The sequence below is a fragment of the Oncorhynchus keta genome, chromosome 1 (genome assembly GCF_023373465.1).
Source record: "Oncorhynchus keta strain PuntledgeMale-10-30-2019 chromosome 1, Oket_V2, whole genome shotgun sequence".
In the NCBI taxonomy this organism is placed as follows: Eukaryota; Metazoa; Chordata; class Actinopteri; order Salmoniformes; family Salmonidae; genus Oncorhynchus; species Oncorhynchus keta.
The window spans coordinates 82,031,717-82,059,659 of record NC_068421.1 but is presented as its reverse complement, the minus strand read 5'-3'; the positions used below and the strand labels follow the sequence as shown (position 1 = coordinate 82,059,659).

Below are 27,943 nucleotides of genomic sequence, written 5' to 3'. Positions count from 1 at the left end.
ACAAATCATCATCTGTGTGACACATCAGTGCCATCAAATCCAGTTTTATTTGTCACATGCGCCGAATACAACAGAAGCACAGTGAAATACTTACTTACAAGCCCTTAACCAACAATGCACTTTTAAGAAAATAGAGGAAAATATTTACTAAATAAAATAAAGTAAACATTTAAATAAAAAGTTCAACAATAAAATAACAATTAAGAGGCTTTATACAGGGGGTACTAGTACTGAGTCAACGTGGGGTGGTACGGATTAGTCAAGGTAATTTGTAAAGTAACTATGCATCATTCTCATTTTAGTGTTCTTTCTAATGTGAAATGACATCAAATCAAATCAAATCAAATTTATTTATATAGCCCTTCGTACATCAGCTGATATCTCAAAGTGCTGTACAGAAACCCAGCCTAAAACCCCAAACAGCAAACAATGCAGGTGTAAAAGCACGGTGGCTATGTTGGCATGTTTCCTCATGGGTAGTTTCCTCATTTTCTGACAGAAAACACGCTCATTATATTGTTTTGATGAAAGGATATGGCTACACACTTTCACAAGATCTAATTAGGCTAATTCTAGTTCCTCTCACTCTCAGAAGAATCCACCAATTACTCAATCAGGCTAATCAATGAGGTGCTTTGTTAATTGATTACATCCTGACCTACCGGGCAAACCCCTAGAGACCCGGTGGTTCTTCAGGACAAAGTTTGGAGACAACCTGCCTGAGTCACTTTTTCCAGGTCTCCCTTGGGAAACAGGTCTTCTCACCTCAAAGGGACTTCCTGTGTAATTTAAATAACGATGAAATAGAATAAAAGTACCGGTATTCTGATTTGATGAAGACCCCTAAATGGGATACAAGGGTAGAGATCTAGAGAACAGATAGACTCAGAGATAGCAGTCAATGGTATATATGATCTGTATACTACTGTCATGTGACTCCTGTCAGATGTCCACTTTACCTGGTTTTTACGTTTTTCTGCCCATTTGCTCCTGAAGCAGTAGACTCCAGTCCGTTTTAGCCTTTTTACCCACATAGCAAGGACGGTTAACACCTACTTCAAATGTCAGGCAAAGCCCTTGACTACATAATGACAGCCATTAGCAGAGTTATGGGAGGCTGAGTGGGGTGTGCGTGTGTCTGGATCTCGATGCCACAGAAGCTCTTTAGACAGGCTACACTCTTAATACACATGAACTCATATATACACACACACACACACACAGCACTGCAGAGTAACAGCATGCTCAAAAACACAGTGCTCTCCATACAGTACACACACACAATGACTATCATACAAAACAGGGACGTTGCTGTGGCGATGTGGGCAGGACAGCCAAAGATGCAGGTTTGGGAAGATGAAAAAGAGATGCATAGCATTTCAGCTTTCTGCAAAAAGTATCCTTGGAATGCGTTTTGTTTGTGTGTCAGAGATCCTCCATTGCTCTTCATCAAAACAAGCTCAAAGACACATTTCTTTATGACTGGGTCAACAAGATCAGCAGCTACATAGAATCAGGGAGAACCTCCAGATATTTCAGCTATTATTCGAGACTGGAATTGGGGAAACTGGGCAATGGGCCAGATGAACATAAAAACAAGACAACGACACATCAGACTGATCTAAACTTTGAGTGACAGTGAGTGACAAGCAGAGACAAGACATTTATGGTAATGAAAAATGTTATTTGTCTCAATATAAAAACAGACAAAGATGCAGTCCCTGGGGACCAAACATTATGGTGACAGACAGCAGATGACATAGTGGATGAGGCAGGCTTTAGGGGATACATAGTCCCAGTGTGTTCCCCCCACCCACGGCTGGGTCTGTCCCGCTCACAGCTGACTGGCCAGGGTGGAGCCGATGATGTCCTCTAACGCAGCCACCTAAGGGGACAGAGATGAGATATTTTACCCTCTGTCTGTTTGCTCAGGGAGATAAAAACAGTTAACCAGCCACCCACAGACTGAGGAAATTATGCCTTAATCTGGGCTGAAATTGTCTTTAAATGGTCTGTAATAATCAAACTGAATTTACACAGAGAACAGTTTGTATGTAAGGCAAAGCACTGAGTGGTTATGATGTGACATACAGTATGTCTAACAGAACAGTGCATACCGCAAAAAGACGAGTCACTGTAAGAACAGCGATTAAGCATTCTGATCAGAAGGTGTATTCAACAGACCCTTTCTATGCAAGGCAGTTGGCTTATATTCAAACCAGAAAGCTACCACACTCTAATCCAGGGGTCTCCAAACCTTTCTAGCACGAGAGCTTGTTTTAGAAAACAAAACACTTTGCAAACCACTCTTTTTATTAAGCTTTGAAACGGTCACATTCTCTTCTACACTGCGACTCATCCCCGGCTCCTTGGTATGCAACAGACGCGTTTTCTGTAAATATACCTGGTAAAATTAGGGGTGTTGAAAATTCGTCATTGGCTTTGATACTCTGATTGGTTAGAGATGATCCAATCATTGATGGCTTTGTTTTGAACAACACCTAGTTTTGATGTCACCATAAAGACTTCAACGATGGCAGTCTCAGACTGAAGCATGTAGCGAACGATAGAGCAGCCGAAGAATTCACTTTGAGTCGCAGGCAAACAGACAAGGGCAATATCGCTGGAAATTAATTGGCAGATGTGTTACGTTTGGCTTTTTAAACCAAGTGGCTAACCAGGGGTGGGATAATGTTAGTGTGGCTTTGATTGGATAGTAGCTGTGAGCTTTATGGTTTCGACAGTTTGCAAGGAAGAAACTAAAAAAATGCATGTACTTTCATAATTGCTTGGCGAGCTACTCATAGGTGGGCTGCGCACTACTGGTAGCATGAGATCAACCTGTTGGAAACCCCTGCCTCACCTGTGTTCCCTCTCCTACGGTGAGGTTCTTGAGCTGGTAGACGCTGACCTGCCCGTCACTGTCCCCCACTAGGATACAGTCTGTCTCAGTAGCAAACAGCAGGGAGGTCAGCTTCACCCCGGGACTGGCCAGGCTCACTATGGTGGGGTCCAGGCTTGGGAGAGGGACAAGAGCATGGTGGAAATGCTGTCTATTGTTTATTCACAGGCCAAACTCAGAGTAAAGAGTTTAGCTTTATTATTGTAGCTTCATATTTCTGTAAATGCATTAAGAGAAGAAACTACAATATATAGAAAGGGAGAGAAAGAGACAGTGAAATCAATTTATTAAGAGAGAGAGAGTAATAGAAAAGGTAAGAGACAGACAAAGAGAGACTACTCACATGCTGGCTCCCAGGTCCCAGATCTCCACGCGTCCCTCGTTGACGGCCCCAAACACGGTGGCCCACTTGGGGGACCACATGACATCATAGACGGCACTCTGGGTCGAGGTGAAGCCCAGCACGGGAGTGAACAGATCCTGCCGCCACAGCTGGATCGTCCAATCAGAGGAGCAGCTCAGGAAGACATCTGAGCAGAACGGAGACCATGTGATCCGGTACAGAGGGCCCTGAGAGCAAAGAGAGGTTAGAGCTAGGGTTAGGGTCAGAATTGAGGCTAGAGTTGAACCTGGATGTGGACATGAAGCTATGGTTAGGGTTAGGGTTGAACATGACGCTAGGGTTAGGGTCAGAATTGAGGCTAGGGTTAGGGTTGAACCTGGATGTGGACATGAAGCTAGGGTTAGGGTTAGGGTGGTGGTAGAGGCTAGTGTTAGGGTTGAACAGGGATGCAGACATGAAGCTAGGGTTAGGGTTAGGGTGGTGGTAGAGGCTAGTGTTAGGGTTGAACCTGGATGTGGACATGAAGCTAGGGTTAGGGTGGTGGTAGAGGCTAGTGTTAGGGTTGAACAGGGATGCAGACATGAAGCTAGGGTTAGGGTTAGGGTGGTGGTAGAGGCTAGTGTTAGGGTTGAACAGGGATGCAGACATGAAGCTAGGGTTAGGGTTAGGGTGGTGGTAGAGGCTAGTGTTAGGGTTGAACAGGGATGCAGACATGAAGCTAGGGTTAGGGTGGTGGTAGAGGCTAGTGTTAGGGTTGAACAGGGATGCAGACATGAAGCTAGGGTTAGGGTGGTGGTGGTAGAGGCTAGTGTTAGGGTTGAACAGGGATGCAGACATGAAGCTAGGGTTAGGGTTAGGGTGGTGGTAGAGGCTAGTGTTAGGGTTGAACAGGGATGCAGACATGAAGCTAGGGTTAGGGTTAGGGTGGTGGTAGAGGCTAGTGTTAGGGTTGAACAGGGATGCAGACATGAAGCTAGGGTTAAGGTTAGGGTGGTGGTAGAGGCTAGTGTTAGGGTTGAACAGGGATGCAGACATGAAGCTAGGGTTAGGGTTAGGGTGGTGGTAGAGGCTAGTGTTAGGGTTGAACAGGGATGCAGACATGAAGCTAGGGTTAGGGTTAGGGTGGTGGTAGAGGCTAGTGTTAGGGTTGAACAGGGATGCAGACATGAAGCTAGGGTTAGGGTTAGGGTGGTGGTAGAGGCTAGTGTTAGGGTTGAACAGGGATGCAGACATGAAGCTAGGGTTAGGGTTAGGGTGGTGGTAGAGGCTAGTGTTAGGGTTGAACAGGGATGCAGACATGAAGCTAGGGTTAGGGAATGAATGAATGGCATTGTATTATTCAGTCCAGCAGAGAGCATCTGTACGGCCTGAAGGATCTGTTCATACTTTGTGTGCTATGTAAGTCTCCAGGAACTGTTCGTTATAGGAACAGGAACACTTGTGGATGTGGCCCTCCTCTGTACCAGCAAGGTAGATGTTGGAGTCCTAAAAACACAGGAATAAGTAACTAAAACAACGCATGTGGAACTATCCTTTATGGAAACTTAAGAACACTCTGGTCGCTCACCGTGGGATGGAAGTCAAAACAGAGCCCCGGTGCCTGCCGTGATATGAGTGCCTCGCTCTTCTTCTCTTTGTCTCCAACCTGCTTCTTGGCTTTCTCATTCCTCGTCCTCTTCAGCTTCATCAGATCTGTGGAGGTATGGGTTAGAGCACATACAGTTGAAGTCAGAAGTTTACATATACCGTAGCCAAATACATTTAAACTCAGTTTTTCACAATTCCTAACATTTAATCATAGTGAAAATTCCCTGTCTTAGGTCAGTTAGGATCACCACTTTATTTTAAGAATGTGAAATGTCAGAATAATAGTAGAGAGATATTTCTTTCAGCTTTAATTTCTTTCATCACTTTCCCAGTGGGTCAGAAGTTTACGTACACTCAATTAGTATTTGGTAGCATTGACTTTTAATTGTTTAACTTGGGTCAAACGTTTCGGGTAGCCTTCCACAAGCTTCCCACAATAAGTTGGGTGAATTTTGGCCCATTCCTCCTGACAGAGCTGGTGTAACTGAGTCAGGTATGTTGGATCCTTTTTCAGTTCTGCCGACACATTTTCTATAGGATTCAGGTCAGGGCTTTGTGATGGCCACTCCAATACCTTGACTTTGTTGTCCTTAAGCCATTTTGCCACAACTTTGGAAGTATGCTTGGGGTCATTGTCCATTTGGAAGACTCATTTGCGACTAAGCTTTAACTTCCTGACTGATGTCTTGAGATGTTGCTTCAATATATCCACATAATTTTCCTTCCTCGTTATGACATCGATTTTGTGAAGTGCACCAGTCCCTCCTGCAGCTAGGCACCCCCACAACATGATGCTGCCACCGACGTGCTTCACGGTTGGGATGGTGTTCTTTGGCTTGCAAGCCTCCCCCTTTTTCCTCCAAACACAACAATGGTCATTATGGCCAAACAGTTATATTTGTGTTTCATCAGACCAGAGGACATTTCTCCAAAAAGTACAATCTTTGTCCCCATGTGCAGTTGCAAACCGTAGTCTGGCTTTTTTGTGGCGGTTTTGGAGCAGTGGCTTCTTCCTTACTGAGCAGCCTTTCAGGTTATGTCGATATAAGACTCATTTTACTGTTACTTTTGTACCTGTTCCTCCAGCATCTTCACAATGTCCTTTGCTGTTGTTCTGGGATTGATTTGCACTTTTAATCACCAAAGTACGTTCATCTCTAGGAGACAGAACGCATCTCTTTCCTGAGTGGTATTGACGGCTGCCTGGTCCCATGGTGTTTATACTTGCCTACTATTGTTTGTACAGATGAACGTGGTACTTTCAGGCGTTTGCAAATGAATCCCAAGGATGAACCGGACTAGAATTTTTTTTCTGAGGTCTTGGCTGATTTGTTTTGATTTTCACATGATGTCAAGCAAAGAGGCACTGAGCTTGAATGTAGGCCTTGAAATACATCCACATGTCCAACTCCAATTGACTCAAATGATGTCAATTAGCCTATCAGAAGCTTCTAAAGCCATGACATAATTTTCTGGAATTTTCCAAGTTGTTTAAAGGCACAGTCAACTTAGTGTATGTAAACTTCTGACCCACTGGAACTGTGATGCAGTGAATAATAAGTGAAACAATCTGTCTGTAAACAATTGTTGGAAAATGGAAATGTCTGCAAGAGTTGTCTACTGACTGGAAGGTTATGGGGGGATGTCTGCAAGAGTTTTCAGCTGACTGGAAGGTTATGGGGGAAATGTCTGCAAGAGTTGTCTACTGACTGGAAGGTTATGGGGGGGGGATGTCTGCAAGAGTTGTCAGCTGACTGGAAGGTTATGGGGGGGATGTCTGCAAGAGTTGTCTACTGACTGGAAGGTTATGGGGGGGGGAGTTGTCAGCTGACTGGAAGGTTATGGGGGGATGTCTGCAAGAGTTGTCTACTGACTGGAAGGTTATGGGGGGATGTCTGCAAGAGTTGTCTACTGACTGGAAGGTTATGGGGGGGGATGTCTGCAAGAGTTGTCTACTGACTGGAAGGTTATGGGGGGGATGTCTGCTAGAGTTGTCTACTGACTGGAAGGTTCTGGGGGATGTCTGCAAGAGTTGTCTACTGACTGGAAGGTTATGGGGGATGTCTGCTAGAGTTTTCAGCTGACTGGAAGGTTATGGGGGGGATGTCTGCTAGAGTTGTCTACTGACTGGAAGGTTCTGGGGGGGATGTCTGCAAGAGTTGTCTACTGACTGGAAGTTATGGGGGGATGTCTGCAAGAGTTTTCAGCTGACTGGGGGGTTATGGGGGGATGTCTGCTAGAGTTGTCTACTGACTGGAAGGTTCTGGGGGATGTCTGCAAGAGTTGTCTACTGACTGGAAGGTTATGGGGGATGTCTGCTAGAGTTGTCTACTGACTGGAAGGTTCTGGGGGGATGTCTGCAAGAGTTGTCTACTGACTGGAAGGTTATGGGGGGATGTCTGCTAGAGTTGTCTACTGACTGGAAGGTTCTGGGGGATGTCTGCAAGAGTTGTCTACTGACTGAAGGTTATGGGGGGATGTCTGCTAGAGTTTTTGACTGGAAGGTTATGGGGGATGTCTGCTAGAGTTGTCTACTGACTGGAAGGTTCTGGGGGATGTCTGCAAGAGTTGTCTACTGACTGGAAGGTTATGGGGGATGTCTGCAAGAGTTTTCAGCTGACTGGAAGGTTATGGGGGATGTCTGCTAGAGTTGTCTACTGATGGAAGGTTCTGGGGGGATGTCTGCAAGAGTTGTCTACTGACTGGAAGGTTATGGGGGATGTCTGCTAGAGTTGTCTACTGACTGGAAGGTTATGGGGGGATGTCTGCTAGAGTTGTCTACTGACTGGAAGGTTCTGGGGGATGTCTGCTAGAGTTGTCTACTGACTGGAAGGTTCTGGGGGGATGTCTGCAAGAGTTGTCTACTGACTGGAAGGTTCTGGGGGGGATGTCTGCAAGAGTTGTCTACTGACTGGAAGGTTATGGGGGGGATGTCTGCTAGAGTTGTCTACTGACTGGAAGGTTATGGGGGATGTCTGCTCAGTTGTCTACTGACTGGAAGGTTCTGGGGGGATGTCTGCTAGAGTTGTCTACTGACTGGAAGGTTATGGGGGGGATGTCTGCTAGAGTTGTCTACTGACTGGAAGGTTATGGGGGGGATGTCTGCTAGAGTTGTCTACTGACTGGAAGGTTATGGGGGGGATGTCTGCTAGAGTTGTCTACTGACTGGAAGGTTATGGGGGGGATGTCTGCTAGAGTTGTCTACTGACTGGAAGGTTATGGGGGGGATGTCTGCTAGAGTTGTCTACTGACTGGAAGGTTATGGGGGGGATGTCTGCTAGAGTTGTCTACTGACTGGAAGGTTATGGGGGGGATGTCTGCTAGAGTTGTCTACTGACTGGAAGGTTCTGGGGGGGATGTCTGCAAGAGTTGTCAGCTGACTAGAAGGTTATGGGGGGGATATCTGCAAGAGTTGTCAGCTGACTGGAAGGTTATGGGGGAAATGTCTGCAAGAGTTGTCAGCTGACTCGAAGGTTCTGGGGGGGGATGTCTGCAAGAGTTGTCAGCTGACTGGAAGGTTATGGGGGGGATGTCTGCAAGAGTTGTCTACTGACTAGAAGTTTATGGGGGGAAATGTATGCAAGTGTTGTCTGCTGTCTAGAATGTTATGGGGGGAAATGTCTGCAAGAGTTGTCAGCTGACTGGAAGGTTATGGGGGGAAATGTCTGCAAGAGTTGTCAGCTGACTGGAAGGTTATGGGCGGAAATGTCTGCAAGAGTTGTCAGCTGACTGGAAGGTTATGGAGGGAAATGTCTGCAAGAGTTGTCAGCTGACTGGAAGGTTATGGGGGGAAATGTCTGCAAGAGTTGTCAGCTGACTGGAAGGTTATGGAGGGAAATGTCTGCAAGAGTTGTCAGCTGACTGGAAGGTTATGGAGGGAAATGTCTGCAAGAGTTGTCAGCTGACTGGAAGGTTATGGGGGGAAATGTCTGCAAGAGTTGTCAGCTGACTGGAAGGTTATGGAGGGAAATGTCTGCAAGAGTTGTCAGCTGACTGGAAGGTTATGGGCGGAAATGTCTGCAAGAGTTGTCAGCTGACTGGAAGGTTATGGAGGGAAATGTCTGCAAGAGTTGTCAGCTGACTGGAAGGTTATGGGGGAAATGTCTGCAAGAGTTGTCAGCTGACTGGAAGGTTATGGAGGGAAATGTCTGCAAGAGTTGTCAGCTGACTGGAAGGTTATGGGCGGAAATGTCTGCAAGAGTTGTCAGCTGACTGGAAGGTTATGGAGGGAAATGTCTGCAAGAGTTGTCAGCTGACTGGAAGGTTATGGGCGGAAATGTCTGCAAGAGTTGTCAGCTGACTGGAAGGTTATGGAGGGAAATGTCTGCAAGAGTTGTCAGCTGACTGGAAGGTTATGGGGGGAAATGTCTGCAAGAGTTGTCAGCTGACTGGAAGGTTATGGAGGGAAATGTCTGCAAGAGTTGTCAGCTGACTGGAAGGTTATGGGGGGAAATGTCTGCAAGAGTTGTCAGCTGACTGGAAGGTTATGGGGGGAAATGTCTGCAAGAGTTGTCAGCTGACTGGAAGGTTATGGAGGGAAATGTCTGCAAGAGTTGTCAGCTGACTGGAAGGTTATGGGGGGAAATGTCTGCAAGAGTTGTCAGCTGACTGGAAGGTTATGGGGGAAATGTCTGCAAGAGTTGTCAGCTGTCTGGAAGGTTATGGGGGGAAATGTCTGCAAGAGTTGTCAGCTGTCTGGAAGGTTATGGAGGGAAATGTCTGCAAGAGTTTTCAGCTGACTGGAAGGTTATGGGGGGGGATGTCTGCTAGAGTTGTCTACTGACTGGAAGGTTCTGGGGGGGGGATGTCTGCAAGAGTTGTCAGCTGACTAGAAGGTTATGGGGGGGATGTCTGCAAGAGTTGTCAGCTGACTGGAAGGTTATGGGGGAAATGTCTGCAAGAGTTGTCAGCTGGGAAATGTCTGCAAGAGTTGCCAGCTGACTGGAAGGTTATGGAGGGAAATGTCTGCAAGAGTTGTCAGCTGACTGGAAGGTTATGGGGGGAAATGTCTGCAAGAGTTGTCAGCTGACTGGAAGGTTATGGAGGGAAATGTCTGCAAGAGTTGTCAGCTGACTGGAAGGTTATGGGCGGAAATGTCTGCAAGAGTTGTCAGCTGACTGGAAGGTTATGGAGGAAAATGTCTGCAAGAGTTGTCAGCTGACTGGAAGGTTATGGGGGAAATGTCTGCAAGAGTTGTCAGCTGACTGGAAGGTTATGGAGGGAAATGTCTGCAAGAGTTGTCAGCTGACTGGAAGGTTATGGGGGGGAAATGTCTGCAAGAGTTGTCAGCTGACTGGAAGGTTATGGGGGGGAAATGTCTGCAAGAGTTGTCAGCTGTCTGGAAGGTTATGGGGGGAAATGTCTGCAAGAGTTGTCTACTGACTGGAAGGTTATGGAGGGAAATGTCTGCAAGAGTTTTCAGCTGACTGGAAGGTTATGGGGGATGTCTGCAAGAGTTGTCACTGACTGGAAGGTTCTGGGGGGGGATGTCTGCAAGAGTTGTCAGTTGACTAGAAGGTTATGGGGGGGATGTCTGCAAGAGTTGTCAGCTGACTGGAAGGTTATGGGGGAAATGTCTGCAAGAGTTGTCAGCTGACTCGAAGGTTCTGGGGGGGGGGATGTCTGCAAGAGTTGTCAGCTGACTGGAAGGTTATGGGGGGGATGTCTGCAAGAGTTGTCTACTGACTAGAAGTTTATGGGGGGAAATGTATGCAAGTGTTGTCTGCTGTCTAGAATGTTATGGGGGGAAATCTCTGCAAGAGTTGTCAGCTGACTGGAAGGTTATGGGGGGAAATGTCTGCAAGAGTTGTCAGCTGACTGGAAGGTTATGGGCGGAAATGTCTGCAAGAGTTGTCAGCTGACTGGAAGGTTATGGAGGGAAATGTCTGCAAGAGTTGTCAGCTGACTGGAAGGTTATGGGGGAAATGTCTGCAAGAGTTGTCAGCTGACTGGAAGGTTATGGAGGGAAATGTCTGCAAGAGTTGTCAGCTGACTGGAAGGTTATGGGGGGAAATGTCTGCAAGAGTTGTCAGCTGACTGGAAGGTTATGGGGGGAAATGCCTGCAAGAGTTGTCAGCTGACTGGAAGGTTATGGAGGGAAATGTCTGCAAGAGTTGTCAGCTGACTGGAAGGTTATGGGGGAAATGTCTGCAAGAGTTGTCAGCTGACTGGAAGGTTATGGGGGGAAATGTCTGCAAGAGTTGTCAGCTGACTGGAAGGTTATGGGGGGAAATGTCTGCAAGAGTTGTCAGCTGACTGGAAGGTTATGGGGGGAAATGTCTGCAAGAGTTGTCAGCTGACTGGAAGGTTATGGAGGGAAATGTCTGCAAGAGTTGTCAGCTGACTGGAAGGTTATGGGGGGAAATGTCTGCAAGAGTTGTCAGCTGACTGGAAGGTTATGGGGGGGAAATGTCTGCAAGAGTTGTCAGCTGTCTGGAAGGTTATGGGGGGAAATGTCTGCAAGAGTTGTCTACTGACTGGAAGGTTATGGAGGGAAATGTCTGCAAGAGTTGTCAGCTGACTGGAAGGTTATGGGGGGGAAATATCTGCAAGAGTTGTCAGCTGACTGGAAGGTTATGGGGGGGAAATGTCTGCAAGAGTTGTCAGCTGACTGGAAGGTTATGGGGGGGAAATGTCTGCAAGAGTTGTCAGCTGACTGGAAGGTTATGGGGGGAAATGTCTGCAAGAGTTGTCAGCTGACTGGAAGGTTATGGGGGGAAATGTCTGCAAGAGTTGTCAGCTGTCTGGAAGGTTATGGGGGAAATGTCTGCAAGAGTTGTCAGCTGACTGGAAGGTTATGGGGGAAATGTCTGCAAGAGTTGTCAGCTGACTGGAAGGTTATGGGGGAAATGTCTGCAAGAGTTGTCACTGACTGGAAGGTTATGGGGGAAATGTCTGCAAGAGTTGTCAGCTGACTGGAAGGTTATGGGGGAAATGTCTGCAAGAGTTGTCAGCTGACTGGAAGGTTATGGGGGGGTGTCTGCAAGAGTTGTCAGCTGACTGGAAGGTTATGGAGGGAAATGTCTGCAAGAGTTGTCAGCTGACTGGAAGGTTATGGGGGGAAATGTATGCAAGAGTTGTCAGCTGACTGGAAGGTTATGGGGGGAAATGTCTGCAAGAGTTGTCAGCTGACTGGAAGGTTATGGAGGGAAATGTCTGCAAGAGTTGTCAGCTGACTGGAAGGTTATGGGGGGAAATGTATGCAAGAGTTGTCAGCTGACTGGAAGGTTATGGGGGGAAATGTCTGCAAGAGTTGTCAGCTGACTGGAAGGTTATGGAGGGAAATGTCTGCAAGACTTGTCAGCTGACTGGAAGGTTATGGGAGGAAATGTCTGCAAGAGTTGTCAGCTGACTGGAAGGTTATGGAGGGAAATGTCTGCAAGAGTTGTCAGCTGACTGGAAGGTTATGGGAGGAAATGTCTGCAAGAGTTGTCAGCTGACTGGAAGGTTATGGAGGGAAATGTCTGCAAGAGTTGTCAGCTGACTGGAAGGTTATGGGAGGAAATGTCTGCAAGAGTTGTCAGCTGACTGGAAGGTTCTGGGGGATGTCTGCAAGAGTTGTCTACTGACTGGAAGGTTATGGGGGGAAATGTCTGTAAGAGTTGTCAGCTGACTGGAAGGTTATGGGAGGAAATGTCTGCAAGAGTTGTCAGCTGACTGGAAGGTTCTGGGGGGATGTCTGCAAGAGTTGTCAGCTGACTGGAAGGTTATGGAGGGAAATGTCTGCAAGAGTTGTCTGCTGTCTAGAATGTTATGGGGGGAAATGTCTGCAAGAGTTGTCTACTGACTGGAAGGTTATGGGGGGAAATGTCTGCAAGAGTTGTCAGCTGACTGGAAGGTTTATGGGGGGAAATGTCTGCAAGAGTTGTCAGCTGACTGGAAGGTTATGGGGTGATGTCTGCAAGAGTTGTCAGCTGACTGGAAGGTTATGGAGGGAAATGTCTGCAAGAGTTGACAGCTGACTGGAAGGTTATGGGGGAAATGTCTGCAAGAGTTGTCAGCTGACTGGAAGGTTATGGGGGGTGTCTGCAAGAGTTGTCAGCTGACTGGAAGGTTATGGGGGGAAATGTCTGCAAGAGTTGTCAGCTGACTGGAAGGTTATGGGGGAAATGTATGCAAGAGTTGTCAGCTGACTGGAAGGTTATGGGGGGAAATGTCTGCAAGAGTTGTCAGCTGACTGGAAGGTTATGGGGGAAATGTCTGCAAGAGTTGTCAGCTGACTGGAAGGTTATGGGGGGAAATGTCTGCAAGAGTTGTCAGCTGACTGGAAGGTTATGGGGGAAATGTCTGCAAGAGTTGTCAGCTGACTGGAAGGTTATGGAGGGAAATGTCTGCAAGACTTGTCAGCTGACTGGAAGGTTATGGGAGGAAATGTCTGCAAGAGTTGTCAGCTGACTGGAAGGTTATGGAGGGAAATGTCTGCAAGAGTTGTCAGCTGACTGGAAGGTTATGGGAGGAAATGTCTGCAAGAGTTGTCAGCTGACTGGAAGGCAAGAGTTGTCAGCTGACTGGAAGGTTATGGGAGGAAATGTCTGCAAGAGTTGTCTGACTGGAAGGTTCTGGGGGATGTCTGCAAGAGTTGTCTACTGACTGGGGGAAATGTCTGCAAGAGTTGTCAGCTGACTGGAAGGTTATGGGAGGAAATGTCTGCAAGAGTTGTCAGCTGACTGGAAGGTTCTGGGGGATGTCTGCAAGAGTTGTCTACTGACTGGAAGGTTATGGAGGGAAATGTCTGCAAGAGTTGTCTGCTGTCTAGAATGTTATGGGGAAATGTCTGCAAGAGTTGTCTACTGACTGGAAGGTTATGGGGGAAATGTCTGCAAGAGTTGTCAGCTGACTGGAAGGTTTATGGGGGAAATGTCTGCAAGAGTTGTCAGCTGACTGGAAGGTTATGGGGTGATGTCTGCAAGAGTTGTCAGCTGACTGGAAGGTTATGGAGGAAATGTCTGCAAGAGTTGTCAGCTGACTGGAAGGTTATGGGGGAAATGTCTGCAAGAGTTGTCAGCTGACTGGAAGGTTATGGGGGGGTGTCTGCAAGAGTTGTCAGCTGACTGGAAGGTTATGGAGGGAAATGTCTGCAAGAGTTGTCAGCTGACTGGAAGGTTATGGGGGGAAATGTATGCAAGAGTTGTTAGCTGACTGGAAGGTTATGGGGGGAAATGTCTGCAAGAGTTGTCAGCTGACTGGAAGGTTATGGAGGGAAATGTCTGTAAGAGTTGTCAGCTGACTGGAAGGTTATGGGGGGGAAATGTCTGCAAGAGTTGTCTACTGACTGGAAGGTTATGGGGGGGAAATGTCTGCAAGAGTTCTCTACTGACTGGAAGGTTATGGGGGGAAATGTCTGCAAGAGTTGTCAGATGACTGGAAGGTTATGGGGGAAATGTCTGCAAGAGTTGTCAGCTGACTGGAAGGTTATGGGGGGAAATGTCTGCAAGAGTTGTCTACTGACTGGAAGGTTATGGAGGGAAATGTCTGCAAGAGTTGTCAGCTGACTGGAAGGTTATGGGGGAAATGTCTGCAAGAGTTGTCAGCTGACTGGAAGGTTATGGGGGGAAATGTCTGCAAGAGTTGTCTACTGACTGGAAGGTTATGGGGGAAATGTCTGCAAGAGTTGTCAGCTGACTGGAAGGTTATGGGGGAAATGTCTGCAAGAGTTGTCAGCTGACTGGAAGGTTATGGGGAAGTGTCTGCAAGAGTTGTCAGCTGACTGGAAGGTTATGGAGGGAAATGTCTGCAAGAGTTGTCAGCTGACTGGAAGGTTATGGGGGAAATGTATGCAAGAGTTGTCAGCTGACTGGAAGGTTATGGGGGAAATGTCTGCAAGAGTTGTCAGCTGACTGGAAGGTTATGGAGGGAAATGTCTGCAAGAGTTGTCAGCTGACTGGAAGGTTATGGGGGAAATGTATGCAAGAGTTGTCAGCTGACTGGAAGGTTATGGGGGAAATGTCTGCAAGAGTTGTCAGCTGACTGGAAGGTTATGGGGGAAATGTCTGCAAGAGTTGTCAGCTGACTGGAAGGTTATGGGGGGATGTCTGCAAGAGTTGTCAGCTGACTGGAAGGTTATGGGGGAAATGTCTGTAAGAGTTGTCAGCTGACTGGAAGGTTATGGGGGAAATGTCTGTAAGAGTTGTCAGCTGACTGGAAGGTTATGGGGGAAATGTCTGTAAGAGTTGTCAGCTGACTGGAAGGTTATGGGGGAAATGTCTGCAAGAGTTGTCAGCTGACTGGAAGGTTATGGGGGATGTCTGCAAGAGTTGTCAGCTGACTGGAAGGTTATGGGGGAAATGTCTGTAAGAGTTGTCAGCTGACTGGAAGGTTATGGGGGAAATGTCTGTAAGAGTTGTCAGCTGACTGGAAGGTTATGGGGGAAATGTCTGTAAGAGTTGTCAGCTGACTGGAAGGTTATGGGGGAAATGTCTGTAAGAGTTGTCTACTGACTGGAAGGTTATGGGGGAAATGTCTGCAAGAGTTGTCAGCTGACTGGAAGGTTATGGGGGAAATGTCTGCAAGAGTTGTCTACTGACTGGAAGGTTATGGGGGAAATGTCTGCAAGAGTTGTCAGCTGACTGGAAGGTTATGGGGGAAATGTCTGCAAGAGTTGTCAGCTGACTGGAAGGTTATGGGGGTGTCTGCAAGAGTTGTCAGCTGACTGGAAGGTTATGGAGGGAAATGTCTGCAAGAGTTGTCAGCTGACTGGAAGGTTATGGGGGAAATGTATGCAAGAGTTGTCAGCTGACTGGAAGGTTATGGGGGAAATGTCTGCAAGAGTTGTCAGCTGACTGGAAGGTTATGGAGGAAATGTCTGCAAGAGTTGTCAGCTGACTGGAAGGTTATGGGGGAAATGTATGCAAGAGTTGTCAGCTGACTGGAAGGTTATGGGGGAAATGTCTGCAAGAGTTGTCAGCTGACTGGAAGGTTATGGGGGAAATGTCTGCAAGAGTTGTCAGCTGACTGGAAGGTTATGGGGGGATGTCTGCAAGAGTTGTCAGCTGACTGGAAGGTTATGGGGGAAATGTCTGTAAGAGTTGTCAGCTGACTGGAAGGTTATGGGGGAAATGTCTGCAAGAGTTGTCAGCTGACTGGAAGGTTATGGGGGAAATGTCTGTAAGAGTTGTCAGCTGACTGGAAGGTTATGGGGGAAATGTCTGCAAGAGTTGTCAGCTGACTGGAAGGTTATGGGGGATGTCTGCAAGAGTTGTCAGCTGACTGGAAGGTTATGGGGGAAATGTCTGTAAGAGTTGTCAGCTGACTGGAAGGTTATGGGGAAATGTCTGTAAGAGTTGTCAGCTGACTGGAAGGTTATGGGGGAAATGTCTGTAAGAGTTGTCAGCTGACTGGAAGGTTATGGGGGAAATGTCTGTAAGAGTTGTCAGCTGACTGGAAGGTTATGGGGGAAATGTCTGCAAGAGTTGTCAGCTGACTGGAAGGTTATGGGGGAAATGTCTGCAAGAGTTGTCAGCTGACTGGAAGGTTATGGGGGGAAATGTCTGCAAGATTTGTCAGATGACTGGAAGGTTATGGGGGAAATGTCTGTAAGAGTTGTCAGCTGACTGGAAGGTTATGGGGGGGAAATGTCTGCAAGAGTTGTCAGCTGACTGGAAGGTTATGGGGGGGAAATGTCTGCAAGAGTTGTCAGCTGACTGGAAGGTTATGGAGGGAAATGTCTGCAAGACTTGTCAGCTGACTGGAAGGTTATGGGAGGAAATGTCTGCAAGAGTTGTCAGCTGACTGGAAGGTTATGGAGGGAAATGTCTGCAAGAGTTGTCAGCTGACTGGAAGGTTATGGGAGGAAATGTCTGCAAGAGTTGTCAGCTGACTGGAAGGTTATGGAGGGAAATGTCTGCAAGAGTTGTCAGCTGACTGGAAGGTTATGGGAGGAAATGTCTGCAAGAGTTGTCAGCTGACTGGAAGGTTCTGGGGGGGATGTCTGCAAGAGTTGTCTACTGACTGGAAGGTTATGGGGGGAAATGTCTGTAAGAGTTGTCAGCTGACTGGAAGGTTATGGGAGGAAATGTCTGCAAGAGTTGTCAGCTGACTGGAAGGTTCTGGGGGGGATGTCTGCAAGAGTTGTCTACTGACTGGAAGGTTATGGAGGGAAATGTCTGCAAGAGTTGTCTGCTGTCTAGAATGTTATGGGGGGAAATGTCTGCAAGAGTTGTCTACTGACTGGAAGGTTATGGGGGGAAATGTCTGCAAGAGTTGTCAGCTGACTGGAAGGTTTATGGGGGGAAATGTCTGCAAGAGTTGTCAGCTGACTGGAAGGTTATGGGGTGATGTCTGCAAGAGTTGTCAGCTGACTGGAAGGTTATGGAGGGAAATGTCTGCAAGAGTTGTCAGCTGACTGGAAGGTTATGGGGGGAAATGTCTGCAAGAGTTGTCAGCTGACTGGAAGGTTATGGGGGGGTGTCTGCAAGAGTTGTCAGCTGACTGGAAGGTTATGGAGGGAAATGTCTGCAAGAGTTGTCAGCTGACTGGAAGGTTATGGGGGAAATGTATGCAAGAGTTGTTAGCTGACTGGAAGGTTATGGGGGAAATGTCTGCAAGAGTTGTCAGCTGACTGGAAGGTTATGGAGGAAATGTCTGTAAGAGTTGTCAGCTGACTGGAAGGTTATGGGGGAAATGTCTGCAAGAGTTGTCTACTGACTGGAAGGTTATGGGGGGGAAATGTCTGCAAGAGTTCTCTACTGAATGGAAGGTTATGGGGGGAAATGTCTGCAAGAGTTGTCAGATGACTGGAAGGTTATGGGGGGAAATGTCTGCAAGAGTTGTCAGCTGACTGGAAGGTTATGGGGGGGAAATGTCTGCAAGAGTTGTCTACTGACTGGAAGGTTATGGGGGGAAATGTCTGCAAGAGTTGTCAGCTGACTGGAAGGTTATGGGGGGAAATGTCTGCAAGAGTTGTCAGCTGACTGGAAGGTTATGGGGGGAAATGTCTGCAAGAGTTGTCTACTGACTGGAAGGTTATGGGGGGGAAATGTCTGCAAGAGTTGTCAGCTGACTGGAAGGTTATGGGGGGAAATGTCTGCAAGAGTTGTCAGCTGACTGGAAGGTTATGGGGGGGGTGTCTGCAAGAGTTGTCAGCTGACTGGAAGGTTATGGAGGGAAATGTCTGCAAGAGTTGTCAGCTGACTGGAAGGTTATGGGGGGAAATGTATGCAAGAGTTGTCAGCTGACTGGAAGGTTATGGGGGGAAATGTCTGCAAGAGTTGTCAGCTGACTGGAAGGTTATGGAGGGAAATGTCTGCAAGAGTTGTCAGCTGACTGGAAGGTTATGGGGGGAAATGTATGCAAGAGTTGTCAGCTGACTGGAAGGTTATGGGGGGAAATGTCTGCAAGAGTTGTCAGCTGACTGGAAGGTTATGGGGGGAAATGTCTGCAAGAGTTGTCAGCTGACTGGAAGGTTATGGGGGGGATGTCTGCAAGAGTTGTCAGCTGACTGGAAGGTTATGGGGGGAAATGTCTGTAAGAGTTGTCAGCTGACTGGAAGGTTATGGGGGGAAATGTCTGTAAGAGTTGTCAGCTGACTGGAAGGTTATGGGGGGAAATGTCTGTAAGAGTTGTCAGCTGACTGGAAGGTTATGGGGGGAAATGTCTGCAAGAGTTGTCAGCTGACTGGAAGGTTATGGGGGGGATGTCTGCAAGAGTTGTCAGCTGACTGGAAGGTTATGGGGGGAAATGTCTGTAAGAGTTGTCAGCTGACTGGAAGGTTATGGGGGGAAATGTCTGTAAGAGTTGTCAGCTGACTGGAAGGTTATGGGGGGAAATGTCTGTAAGAGTTGTCAGCTGACTGGAAGGTTATGGGGGAAATGTCTGTAAGAGTTGTCTACTGACTGGAAGGTTATGGGGGGAAATGTCTGCAAGAGTTGTCAGCTGACTGGAAGGTTATGGGGGGAAATGTCTGCAAGAGTTGTCTACTGACTGGAAGGTTATGGGGGGGAAATGTCTGCAAGAGTTGTCAGCTGACTGGAAGGTTATGGGGGGAAATGTCTGCAAGAGTTGTCAGCTGACTGGAAGGTTATGGGGGGTGTCTGCAAGAGTTGTCAGCTGACTGGAAGGTTATGGAGGGAAATGTCTGCAAGAGTTGTCAGCTGACTGGAAGGTTATGGGGGGAAATGTATGCAAGAGTTGTCAGCTGACTGGAAGGTTATGGGGGGAAATGTCTGCAAGAGTTGTCAGCTGACTGGAAGGTTATGGAGGGAAATGTCTGCAAGAGTTGTCAGCTGACTGGAAGGTTATGGGGGGAAATGTATGCAAGAGTTGTCAGCTGACTGGAAGGTTATGGGGGGAAATGTCTGCAAGAGTTGTCAGCTGACTGGAAGGTTATGGGGGAAATGTCTGCAAGAGTTGTCAGCTGACTGGAAGGTTATGGGGGGGATGTCTGCAAGAGTTGTCAGCTGACTGGAAGGTTATGGGGGGAAATGTCTGTAAGAGTTGTCAGCTGACTGGAAGGTTATGGGGGGAAATGTCTGTAAGAGTTGTCAGCTGACTGGAAGGTTATGGGGGGAAATGTCTGTAAGAGTTGTCAGCTGACTGGAAGGTTATGGGGGAAATGTCTGCAAGAGTTGTCAGCTGACTGGAAGGTTATGGGGGGATGTCTGCAAGAGTTGTCAGCTGACTGGAAGGTTATGGGGGAAATGTCTGTAAGAGTTGTCAGCTGACTGGAAGGTTATGGGGGGAAATGTCTGTAAGAGTTGTCAGCTGACTGGAAGGTTATGGGGGGAAATGTCTGTAAGAGTTGTCAGCTGACTGGAAGGTTATGGGGGGGAAATGTCTGTAAGAGTTGTCAGCTGACTGGAAGGTTATGGGGGAAATGTCTGTAAGAGTTGTCAGCTGACTGGAAGGTTATGGGGGGAAATGTCTGCAAGAGTTGTCAGCTGACTGGAAGGTTATGGGGGGAAATGTCTGCAAGATTTGTCTGAAAAAATGTCAACAAAAATATGAAGTATTTTAGGTCCTTTCCAGAATGTCGCCAATTCGGCATGACCGGGGTCACCGTTTTTAAGTCACGAAAAAAATAAATTAAAAAAAGCACTTTTTTGTGAAAATGGTTTAAAACTTTCAGAGATTGAGGTACAACTGGACCTATGCAGTCGAGGCCTTTCCGCAGGAACCACTTGCTGATCCTGCCGTCTGCAGACACAGAGATGAGTGTCTCTCCCTTGTCCTCCCCTGAGGCACCCCTCTCATGGTCGATCCACCTTACTTGCCACACAGGGCTTGTGTGCTTGTGGGCACAGTCACTACACACACACACACACACACACAGACACAGACACAGACACACACACGTTGAGGTTCTCCTAGTTTTCCTAGATGTAGTCACTTCGCAGCTTTCCTGTAGCTCTCACAGATGTCATTTCTACCAGCTTTGTTACATGTCTGTGTGAGATCAGTAGATATTCCAGTGTCCAACGGAGATTACAAATAGTAGACAGTCTGTGACATCACAGCCCAGCTAGTCAGTCATAACAACAACAGACAGATGTTGAGTAACGGGGAGAAATGTACAGGAGATACTGTAAAAACAGTAGATATTTGGTGTAAATGCGTCACTCTATTGAATTCACACAAATATATTGCGCTAGTATCTGAGGAACGATGGAACAGCTTGTTAAAGGCTTGTTATGTGTTTTTGTTGGCTGGCTGGTCTTCCGTTGTTTCCTCTGCATCACGGTAACCATCTCCCTTTCAGTGTAGGTTTCCTGGTGTTTTATTCTTTAAACATTGTCCTCGACATGATCGACTGTGCAATACGTGCATTTCCAAATAAACATGAAAAAGTTTTGAAATAAGAAATAAAATGTTTTTAAATAAGACTTATCCTTGTTTCCATCATTAATGTTTCCAATATTGTTCATCACCTCAATCTTTTGTGATTATCAAAAAAGTGTATACATTACAATTGCTATTATTTTAAATTATAAACAGAACATAGACCTACTCCACTTATATAAAGGTAAAGCCTATGGGTAAAGCAGAAATGTTTGTGACTGTGGGCTATGCTTTGTAAACCATATAGTGGTCCCCAATTACATGGAGCCATGGGTCGATTTTTCCTTGAGAAGATGGTCGGGGAGTCAGAACATAGTTATAAATCATTTGTACACTGCAAATTGACCGCAAGAATCCCAAACAGATATGGTATTTGACAAAATCATGATAACATTGGGATACGATCACATATCCCTCTGTATTTATGCATATAAATACCTGTGAGCAGATTTCCTCAATTCAAATCATGTGCAAGCTAATTTCCTGGTAATATTACAGTATTTTATCTCCAAGAACAAAAACTATAACATTTATTTTATTTTGCTCAGAAAACATGGTGGGGAACCCTGTCACATAGCCTGTTTGTCTGCCAGGATACAGTGCCACCTGGTGTCTATGAGAAATAAGACACATGTAGATAAGGTTGTCTCTCTCTCTCTTTCTCCCTGAGGAGACACAGACCCACCTGCTGTCAATGACGGGTGTCTTCTCTCTGCTCTCGACATTATAGGTGGCTATGCTGCCATCATGCATCCCCACTGCTAGCTGGCTGGCATTGCTTGCCGAAAAGTCCAAAGTAGTCACTCCACTCTCACAGGTAAAGACCCTCTCAGGCCACTGTAGATACAAGATACAAAACTCACTAGCTTAGTCACTAGAGAACTATTCTCTAACCTGGCACTGGTACAGTAGCCTGGTTTCAGATCTGTTTGTGCTGCCTTGCCAAATGTTTGACATGATAAAGTCCATAGGAGTATACAGCACACATACAAAAAAAGTATTTAGTCAGCCACCAATTGTGCCAGACAAAATGAGAAAAAAAATCCAGAAAATCACATTGTAGGAATTTTAATGAATTTATTTGCAAATTATGGTGGAAAATAAGTATTTGGTCAATAACAAAAGTTTATCTTAATACTTTGTTATATACCCTTTGTTGGCAATGGCAGAGGTCAAACTTTTTCTGTAAGTCTTCACAAGGTTTTCACACACTGTTGCTGGTATTTTGGCTCATTCCTCCATGTAGATCTCCTCTAGAGCAGTGATGTTTTGGGGCTGTTGCTGGGCAACACGGACTTTCAACTCCCTCCAAAGATTTTCTATGGGGTTGAGATCTGGAGACTGGCTAGGCCACTCCAGGACCTTGAAATGCTTCTTACGAAGCCACTCCTTCGTTGCCCGGGCGGTGTGTTTGGGATCATTGTCATGCTGAAAGACCCAGCCACGTTTCATCTTCAATGCCCTTGCTGATCAAAATCTCACGATACATGGCCCCATTCATTCTTTCCTTTACACGGATCAGTCGTCCTGGTCGCTTTGCAGAAAAACAGCCCCAAAGCATGATGTTTCCACCCCCATGCTTCACAGTAGGTATGGTGTTCTTTGGATGCAACTCAGCATTCTTTGTCCTCCAAACACGACGAGTTGAGTTTTTACCAAAAAGTTATATTTTAGTTTCATCTGACCATATGACATTCTCCCAATCTTCTTCTGGATCATCCAAAAGCTCTCTAGCAAACTTCAGATGGGCCTGGACATGTACTGGCTGGATTTGAGTCCCTGGCGGCATAGTGTGTTACTGATGGTAGGCTTTGTTACTTTGGTCCCAGCTCTCTGCAGGTCATTCACTAGGTCCCCCCGTGTGGTTCTGGGATTTTGCGTGGAGCCCCAGATCAAGGGAGATTATCGGTGGTCTTGTATGTCTTCCATTTCCTAATAATTGCTCCCACAGTTGATTTCTTCAAACCAAGCTGCTTACCTATTGCAGATTCAGTCTTCCCAGCCTGGTGCAGGTCTACAATTTTGTTTCTGGTGTCCTTTGACAGCTCTTTGGTCTTGGCCATAGTGGAGTTTGGAGTGTGACTGTTTGAGGTTGTGGACAGGTGTCTTTTATACTGATAACAAGTTCAAACAGGTGCCATTAATAAAGGTAACGAGTGGAGGACAGAGGAGCCTCTTAAAGAAGGTCTGTGAGAGCCAGAAATCTTGCTTGTTTGTCGGTGACCAAATACTTATTTTCCACCATAATTTGCAAATAAATTCATAAAAAATCCTCCAATGTGATTTTCTGGATTTTTTTTTCTCGTTTTGTCTGTCATAGTTGAAGTGTACCTATGGTGAAAATTACAGGCCTCTCCCTCATCTTTTTAAGTAGGAGAACTTGCACAATTGGTGGCTGACTAAATACTTTTTTGCCCCACTGTAGATCTGGGACCAGGCTACATGTACAGCACAATTTCCGAAACTAATGGTATGAACTGAAATTAAGAACAAAACAGAAAGGCGAGAAGTGTCAGTTACCGTGGGGTTCTTCAGAGACCAGCAGCAGATCAGGCCTGATTTCTGGTCTTTGAAGTCAAACTGTCCATACCCCACTGCAAGAAGGTCCTGGAGAAGGAAATAACATGGAGAGAGAGAGTTTATTGTTGAAAAAATATTACACACATCAAAAGACAAATAAATAAGTGAATAAAGATAGAATCATACTGGGTTCCTCTTGTTCCAGGCCATACTGCTGACGTTGTGTCCTGAAGTCAGCTCACAGCTGAAGGACCAGAGGCGCTCCAGGGCAGGGGTCAGAGTGCTCTCCTCATCCAGGGAACTCTCCTCTCTCCTGCTCACCACCGTGGGCACAACCTTGGGCACGCTGTCAGGATCTGGCACATCCAACAAACATGGTTGTTTATAAGTAATAAGGCATTCAATATGTAACATTACTAAATATCAATTCAAGTTGATAAACATATGATCCGAACCTGATGAAGACCTATGGGTTTAAACGTTGCAGCTAATAAACCACATGGGGACATAGATTACAGTGTACTGTTTGCCTGCAAACGTCACCAAAAAAAGCACTACCCACTGGGCTAAAACTGGTTGAATCAACATTGTGTCCATATAATAAATATATATATATATATGTAATGACGTTGAATCAAAGTGGAAAACTGATTGGATTTGCATAAAGTCCTCAACTTAACCTAAATTCAAATGCCATGGTATTGATTTCACGTTGAATTCACATTAGTTGACAACTCAACCAAATGTAAATAAAAAAATAGACGTTGAACTGACGTCTGTGCCCAGTGGGTAGAGACGCATGCATCAGTAACAACCATACCTTCCAATGTGGGGAGCTGTCTGTATGCAGCCAGCTTTGGCTGGTAGATGTTCTCCAGAATGATCCTTTCCATCACGAACAGATCCTGCTGGAACTTCTCTGATTGCAGAATCAGTTCCGGGTCCGGTTCATCTTCAGACGGAACCACGAAAGGCTCCATCTCGATCCGCGAGCTAGAGGCACTCGCTGGAAAAGAAAGACGCCCGTTAATATCACACATCGTCATGAAATAAACTGTAAATAAATAAGAAATTCTACAACTGCTGCAGGATCATAACCATAACCTTTGTCCTCTAATATGGTTATATTCTATTAATGACAGTGTTACTGTACCTATGCTAGTGGTGCTGATGACAGACATGGTTCTCTCGGGGGCTCTGGTGGGGTCCAGTCTGTGATTGGAGACAATCTCAGGGACGCTGGCCTTGTCTGTGTCTGGAGACAAGGCAGCCTCCCCCAGCCCTGCGCTGCGGAATGAGTCATACATATCCCAGGTGGTGGCTGTGGTGGCTATAAAGAGGGCAAAGGAGACCATTGCTATTTGTAACAACAGGCATAGAGGCCAAAGGCCCACTGGTTGAATCAATGTTGTTTCCATGTAATTTCAATGAAATTACGTTGAACCAACATGGAATTGAAGTAGAATTGACATCAGTGCACAGTGGGGGGGTGCTAAACAAACAAAAGACTGACTGAAGAAGCTGTGCTTAGGTGATAGCCATTGTGTGAGAGGTGAGATAAGAACAACAGACAAGAGTGCTCTCATATCTCATAGCAAGGATGAAGTGCATCCTAACCTGCATCCACCATGGTGATGGCCTCACTCTGGACCTCCTTGGTCTTGGGCGCTCCGTTGAACGTCTGCATGGAACGCTCCACGTACTTATCATTCCCCATTCTGTTCTTACACAGCTCCATGTACAGATTGTTTCTCTCTCTTCCGACAGAGGATGATTGACAGAACACAAGTTGCATTCAAATATATATAAACTACATAGCTAGCAAGGAACTGCATTATGAGGTACTGAGGCTTGAGCCTGGAATCTACATCATTTGGATCTACATATGACCTATTTCATTCTGAATCTGGAAAATGTGATCGCTTACTTGACAGATTCAGCTTCCTCAGAGTCCACAGACACAGAGACGGCTGGCATGTGCAGTAGCCAGAGGGTCTCTGACTCGATGAGGTACCGATCCACCACATCGTCCAACATCTCCTCCTTTATCAACTCTTTCACCTCTTCCCTCCTCACCTGGACATCTGACAGGACAGAAATATACATCAACAACATAAATAAAAGCATCCAGGTTATAAAAATGGTACATTTTGGGGTAACTTTGCATCCCGGTATTCTCAGATTACATATACTTGCAATCAAGTTGCAATACAACTGCTGTCAGAATACACAATGAATGTTTTGTCATCATAGTGATATAGCTGCCATGGCAGCAGCATATTCCTGTAACATCATCAGTAAATGAAAGGAGAGTGAAATGATTGTCAACCTGAGAGACTGATGGAGATGTCCCTTTTGGAGGATGGGTCCTCAATCTCTTCATTCATCGACTCCATCGTGGACTGGCTCCCTCTGGACACTGTGCTGCTTCCAAACACTGACCTGACATACGACAGGCAGCACTACTCTGTCATAATTTACATTTACATTTACATTTAAGTCACTCTTATCCAGAGCGACCAGTCATATTACTTCAAAATGTTTACAAGAGAACTAGAGTGTGAGATTAGGGTACTCAAAGCAGTACATAGTTCAATGACCATAAAGTTATGCACATTGTATTCTAAATAATGTTGCTTTTGAAAAGTGAATATTCTGAGAGTGTGTTACCTGGTAAAGGGCCCAGCGAAGCTAGCGTTGGTTGTTGTCTGGTATGTCGTAGAGTAGAAGTCTGACATGGTGCCACCAGAGGTGTCACTGGCAAAGATCTTACTGTGTTTCGACATCACTGCTGCAGGGTCCGGCTGGTAGAGAGGCTGTGGGGTGACGTCCTTGCCATTTTCATCAAAGACCTGTGGGAGGGATGTAACTTTTTAACTGACGCACAGTAATTGTTATTGCAATGTCAAATCAAATCAAAATGTATTGGTCGCGTACACAGATTTGTAGGTGCAGTGAAACGCTTGTGTTTAGACTAGCTCCAACAGTGCAGTAATACCTAGCAATAAAAAAAGTTGTTGGGGAATTGTTAGATTTCTTGTTATTACTTGATTACTAGATATTGCTGCACTGTCGGAACTAGAAGCACAAGAATTTCGCTACAGTCGCATTAACATCGGATAACCATGTGTATGTGACCAATAAAATTTGATTTGATTTGATGATGCACATATACTGTCTCCGGCTTCTAGATGGTAGCGGGGTGAACAGGCCGTGGCTCGGGAGGCTGAGGTCCTTGATGATCTTCTTGGCCTTCCTGTGACACCGGGTTCTGTAGATGTGGGGCTCCTGAGTGGCACAGTGGTCTAAGGCACTGCATCTCAGTGCCAGAGGTGTCACTACTGACCCTGGTTCGATTCCAGCCTATATCACAAACGGCCGTGATTCGGAGTCCCATTGGGCGGGGCACAATTGGCCCAGCGTCGTCTGGGTTAGGGTTTGGCTGAGGTAGCCATGATTGTAAATAAGAATTTGTTCTTAACTGACTTGCTTCGTTAAATAAAGGTTATAAAAATTCAAATAAATGTCCTTGAGGGCAGGCAGTGTGCCCCTGGTGATGCATTGGGCTGACCGCACCAACCTCTGGAGAGCCCTGTGGTTGTGGACGGTGCAATTGCCATACTGGACGGTGCAATTGCCATACCAGGCGGTGATACAGCCTGACCAAATGCTGTCAATGGTGCATCTATAGAAGTTAGTGAGGGTTTTAGGGGCCAAGCCAAATTTCTTCAGCCTCCTGAGGCACTGTTGCACCTACTTCACCACGCCGTCTGTGTAAAGGGACCATGTCAGGTTGTCAGTGATGTGCACGCTGAGGAACTTCTGACCTCCACTGCGGCCCCACGATCAGCTCCTTAGTTTTATTGAAATTGAGGGCGAGGTAGGCGGTCTCATCATTGTTGGTAATCAGGCCTACCACTGTTGTGTCATCAGCAAACTTGACAATTGAGTTGGAGACATGCACAGCAACGCAGTCATGGGTGAACAGGGAGTACAGGAGGAAGCTAGCCTGCAATGTATCAAAGAAGACGTGTCAATAAAGGGCTGTACCTGAACTGTGTGTTTTGGTGTTTGAACAGAGCTTTTATCCAAGATTTTACTGTCAGCAGCCAAACTGAAACTTTTCCGGCTCACTGAGGCATTGATACTCCGAGCATATGTTGAGCTGTGGTTGACCCGGAGTACGCCTGATGTTGAGACATTCATTACCCGGGAAGATCTGAAAGACAGTAAAAGCATCTAACATCAAGTTAGACCCCATCTACTAGCTTAAATTGTAAAACATGAATAAAGAAATGAGATCACACTGATTTATTACACAGTAACGTGATTTCATAGGGCAAAGGATATGGTGAAATGACAGGGTGTTAAATGCATTGGAGAGCATAGCCTAGGAGTAAAAGTGCTGATAACAGTCTACATACAGTAGCTAGCAAGCATCACCTGCCATTGCCATTAGTATGTTAGCTTAATAGTTAGCGTTTAGGGTAACTAGCTAGTTAGCAACTTACGGTGTAACTTTCAGAGTGGGTTTCTTCGGTTTTGCTCTGGTGGTGGACATTTTTGGTGGTCTTATGTCTTCGTTAGTACAAAGGCAATAGTGGTGTTTACTAATCGGTTTTTGACTTCCTTATATATTCGAGGCAGCAAGAAAGCTTGCTAACTAACTTCACGCTTCACAGTTTATTGTTTCATATTACTATAGCAACATACTCCTCCCATAAAACGAATAAGATTATGATTGGTCAGGAAAATTTACGAACGAGCCCAGTTAGTGTATATATCCACGTTTTTGGGACTCTGTTGTCTGCTTTTTTGGA

General features: G+C 46.2%; 1 protein-coding gene across 2 annotated transcripts; it reads right to left on the bottom strand.

Moving 5' to 3' along the window:
- Nucleotides 1-28: 28 nt before the first annotated feature.
- dnai4 (dynein axonemal intermediate chain 4) lies at nt 29-27,827 on the bottom strand. 2 transcript variants are annotated; one of them, XM_035761998.2, is made up of 17 exons: nt 27,635-27,827; nt 27,174-27,342; nt 25,794-25,975; nt 25,453-25,565; nt 25,051-25,207; nt 24,741-24,880; nt 24,277-24,453; nt 23,944-24,129; nt 23,310-23,479; nt 23,124-23,210; nt 21,289-21,440; nt 19,914-20,071; nt 4,813-4,937; nt 4,632-4,730; nt 3,246-3,472; nt 2,864-3,017; nt 29-1,885 (listed from the first exon to the last, which is right to left on the bottom strand). In XM_035761998.2, exons 1-17 carry the CDS (start codon nt 27,682-27,684, stop codon nt 1,835-1,837), a joined length of 2,397 nt encoding a protein of 798 aa, XP_035617891.1. In that variant the 5' UTR covers nt 27,685-27,827; the 3' UTR covers nt 29-1,834. The 2 variants fall into 2 exon arrangements, with proteins under 2 accessions (XP_035617891.1, XP_035617892.1); XM_035761999.2 differs by having other exon boundaries at nt 27,174-27,362; nt 27,635-27,805.
- Between the last annotated feature and the right edge of the window lie 116 nt (nt 27,828-27,943).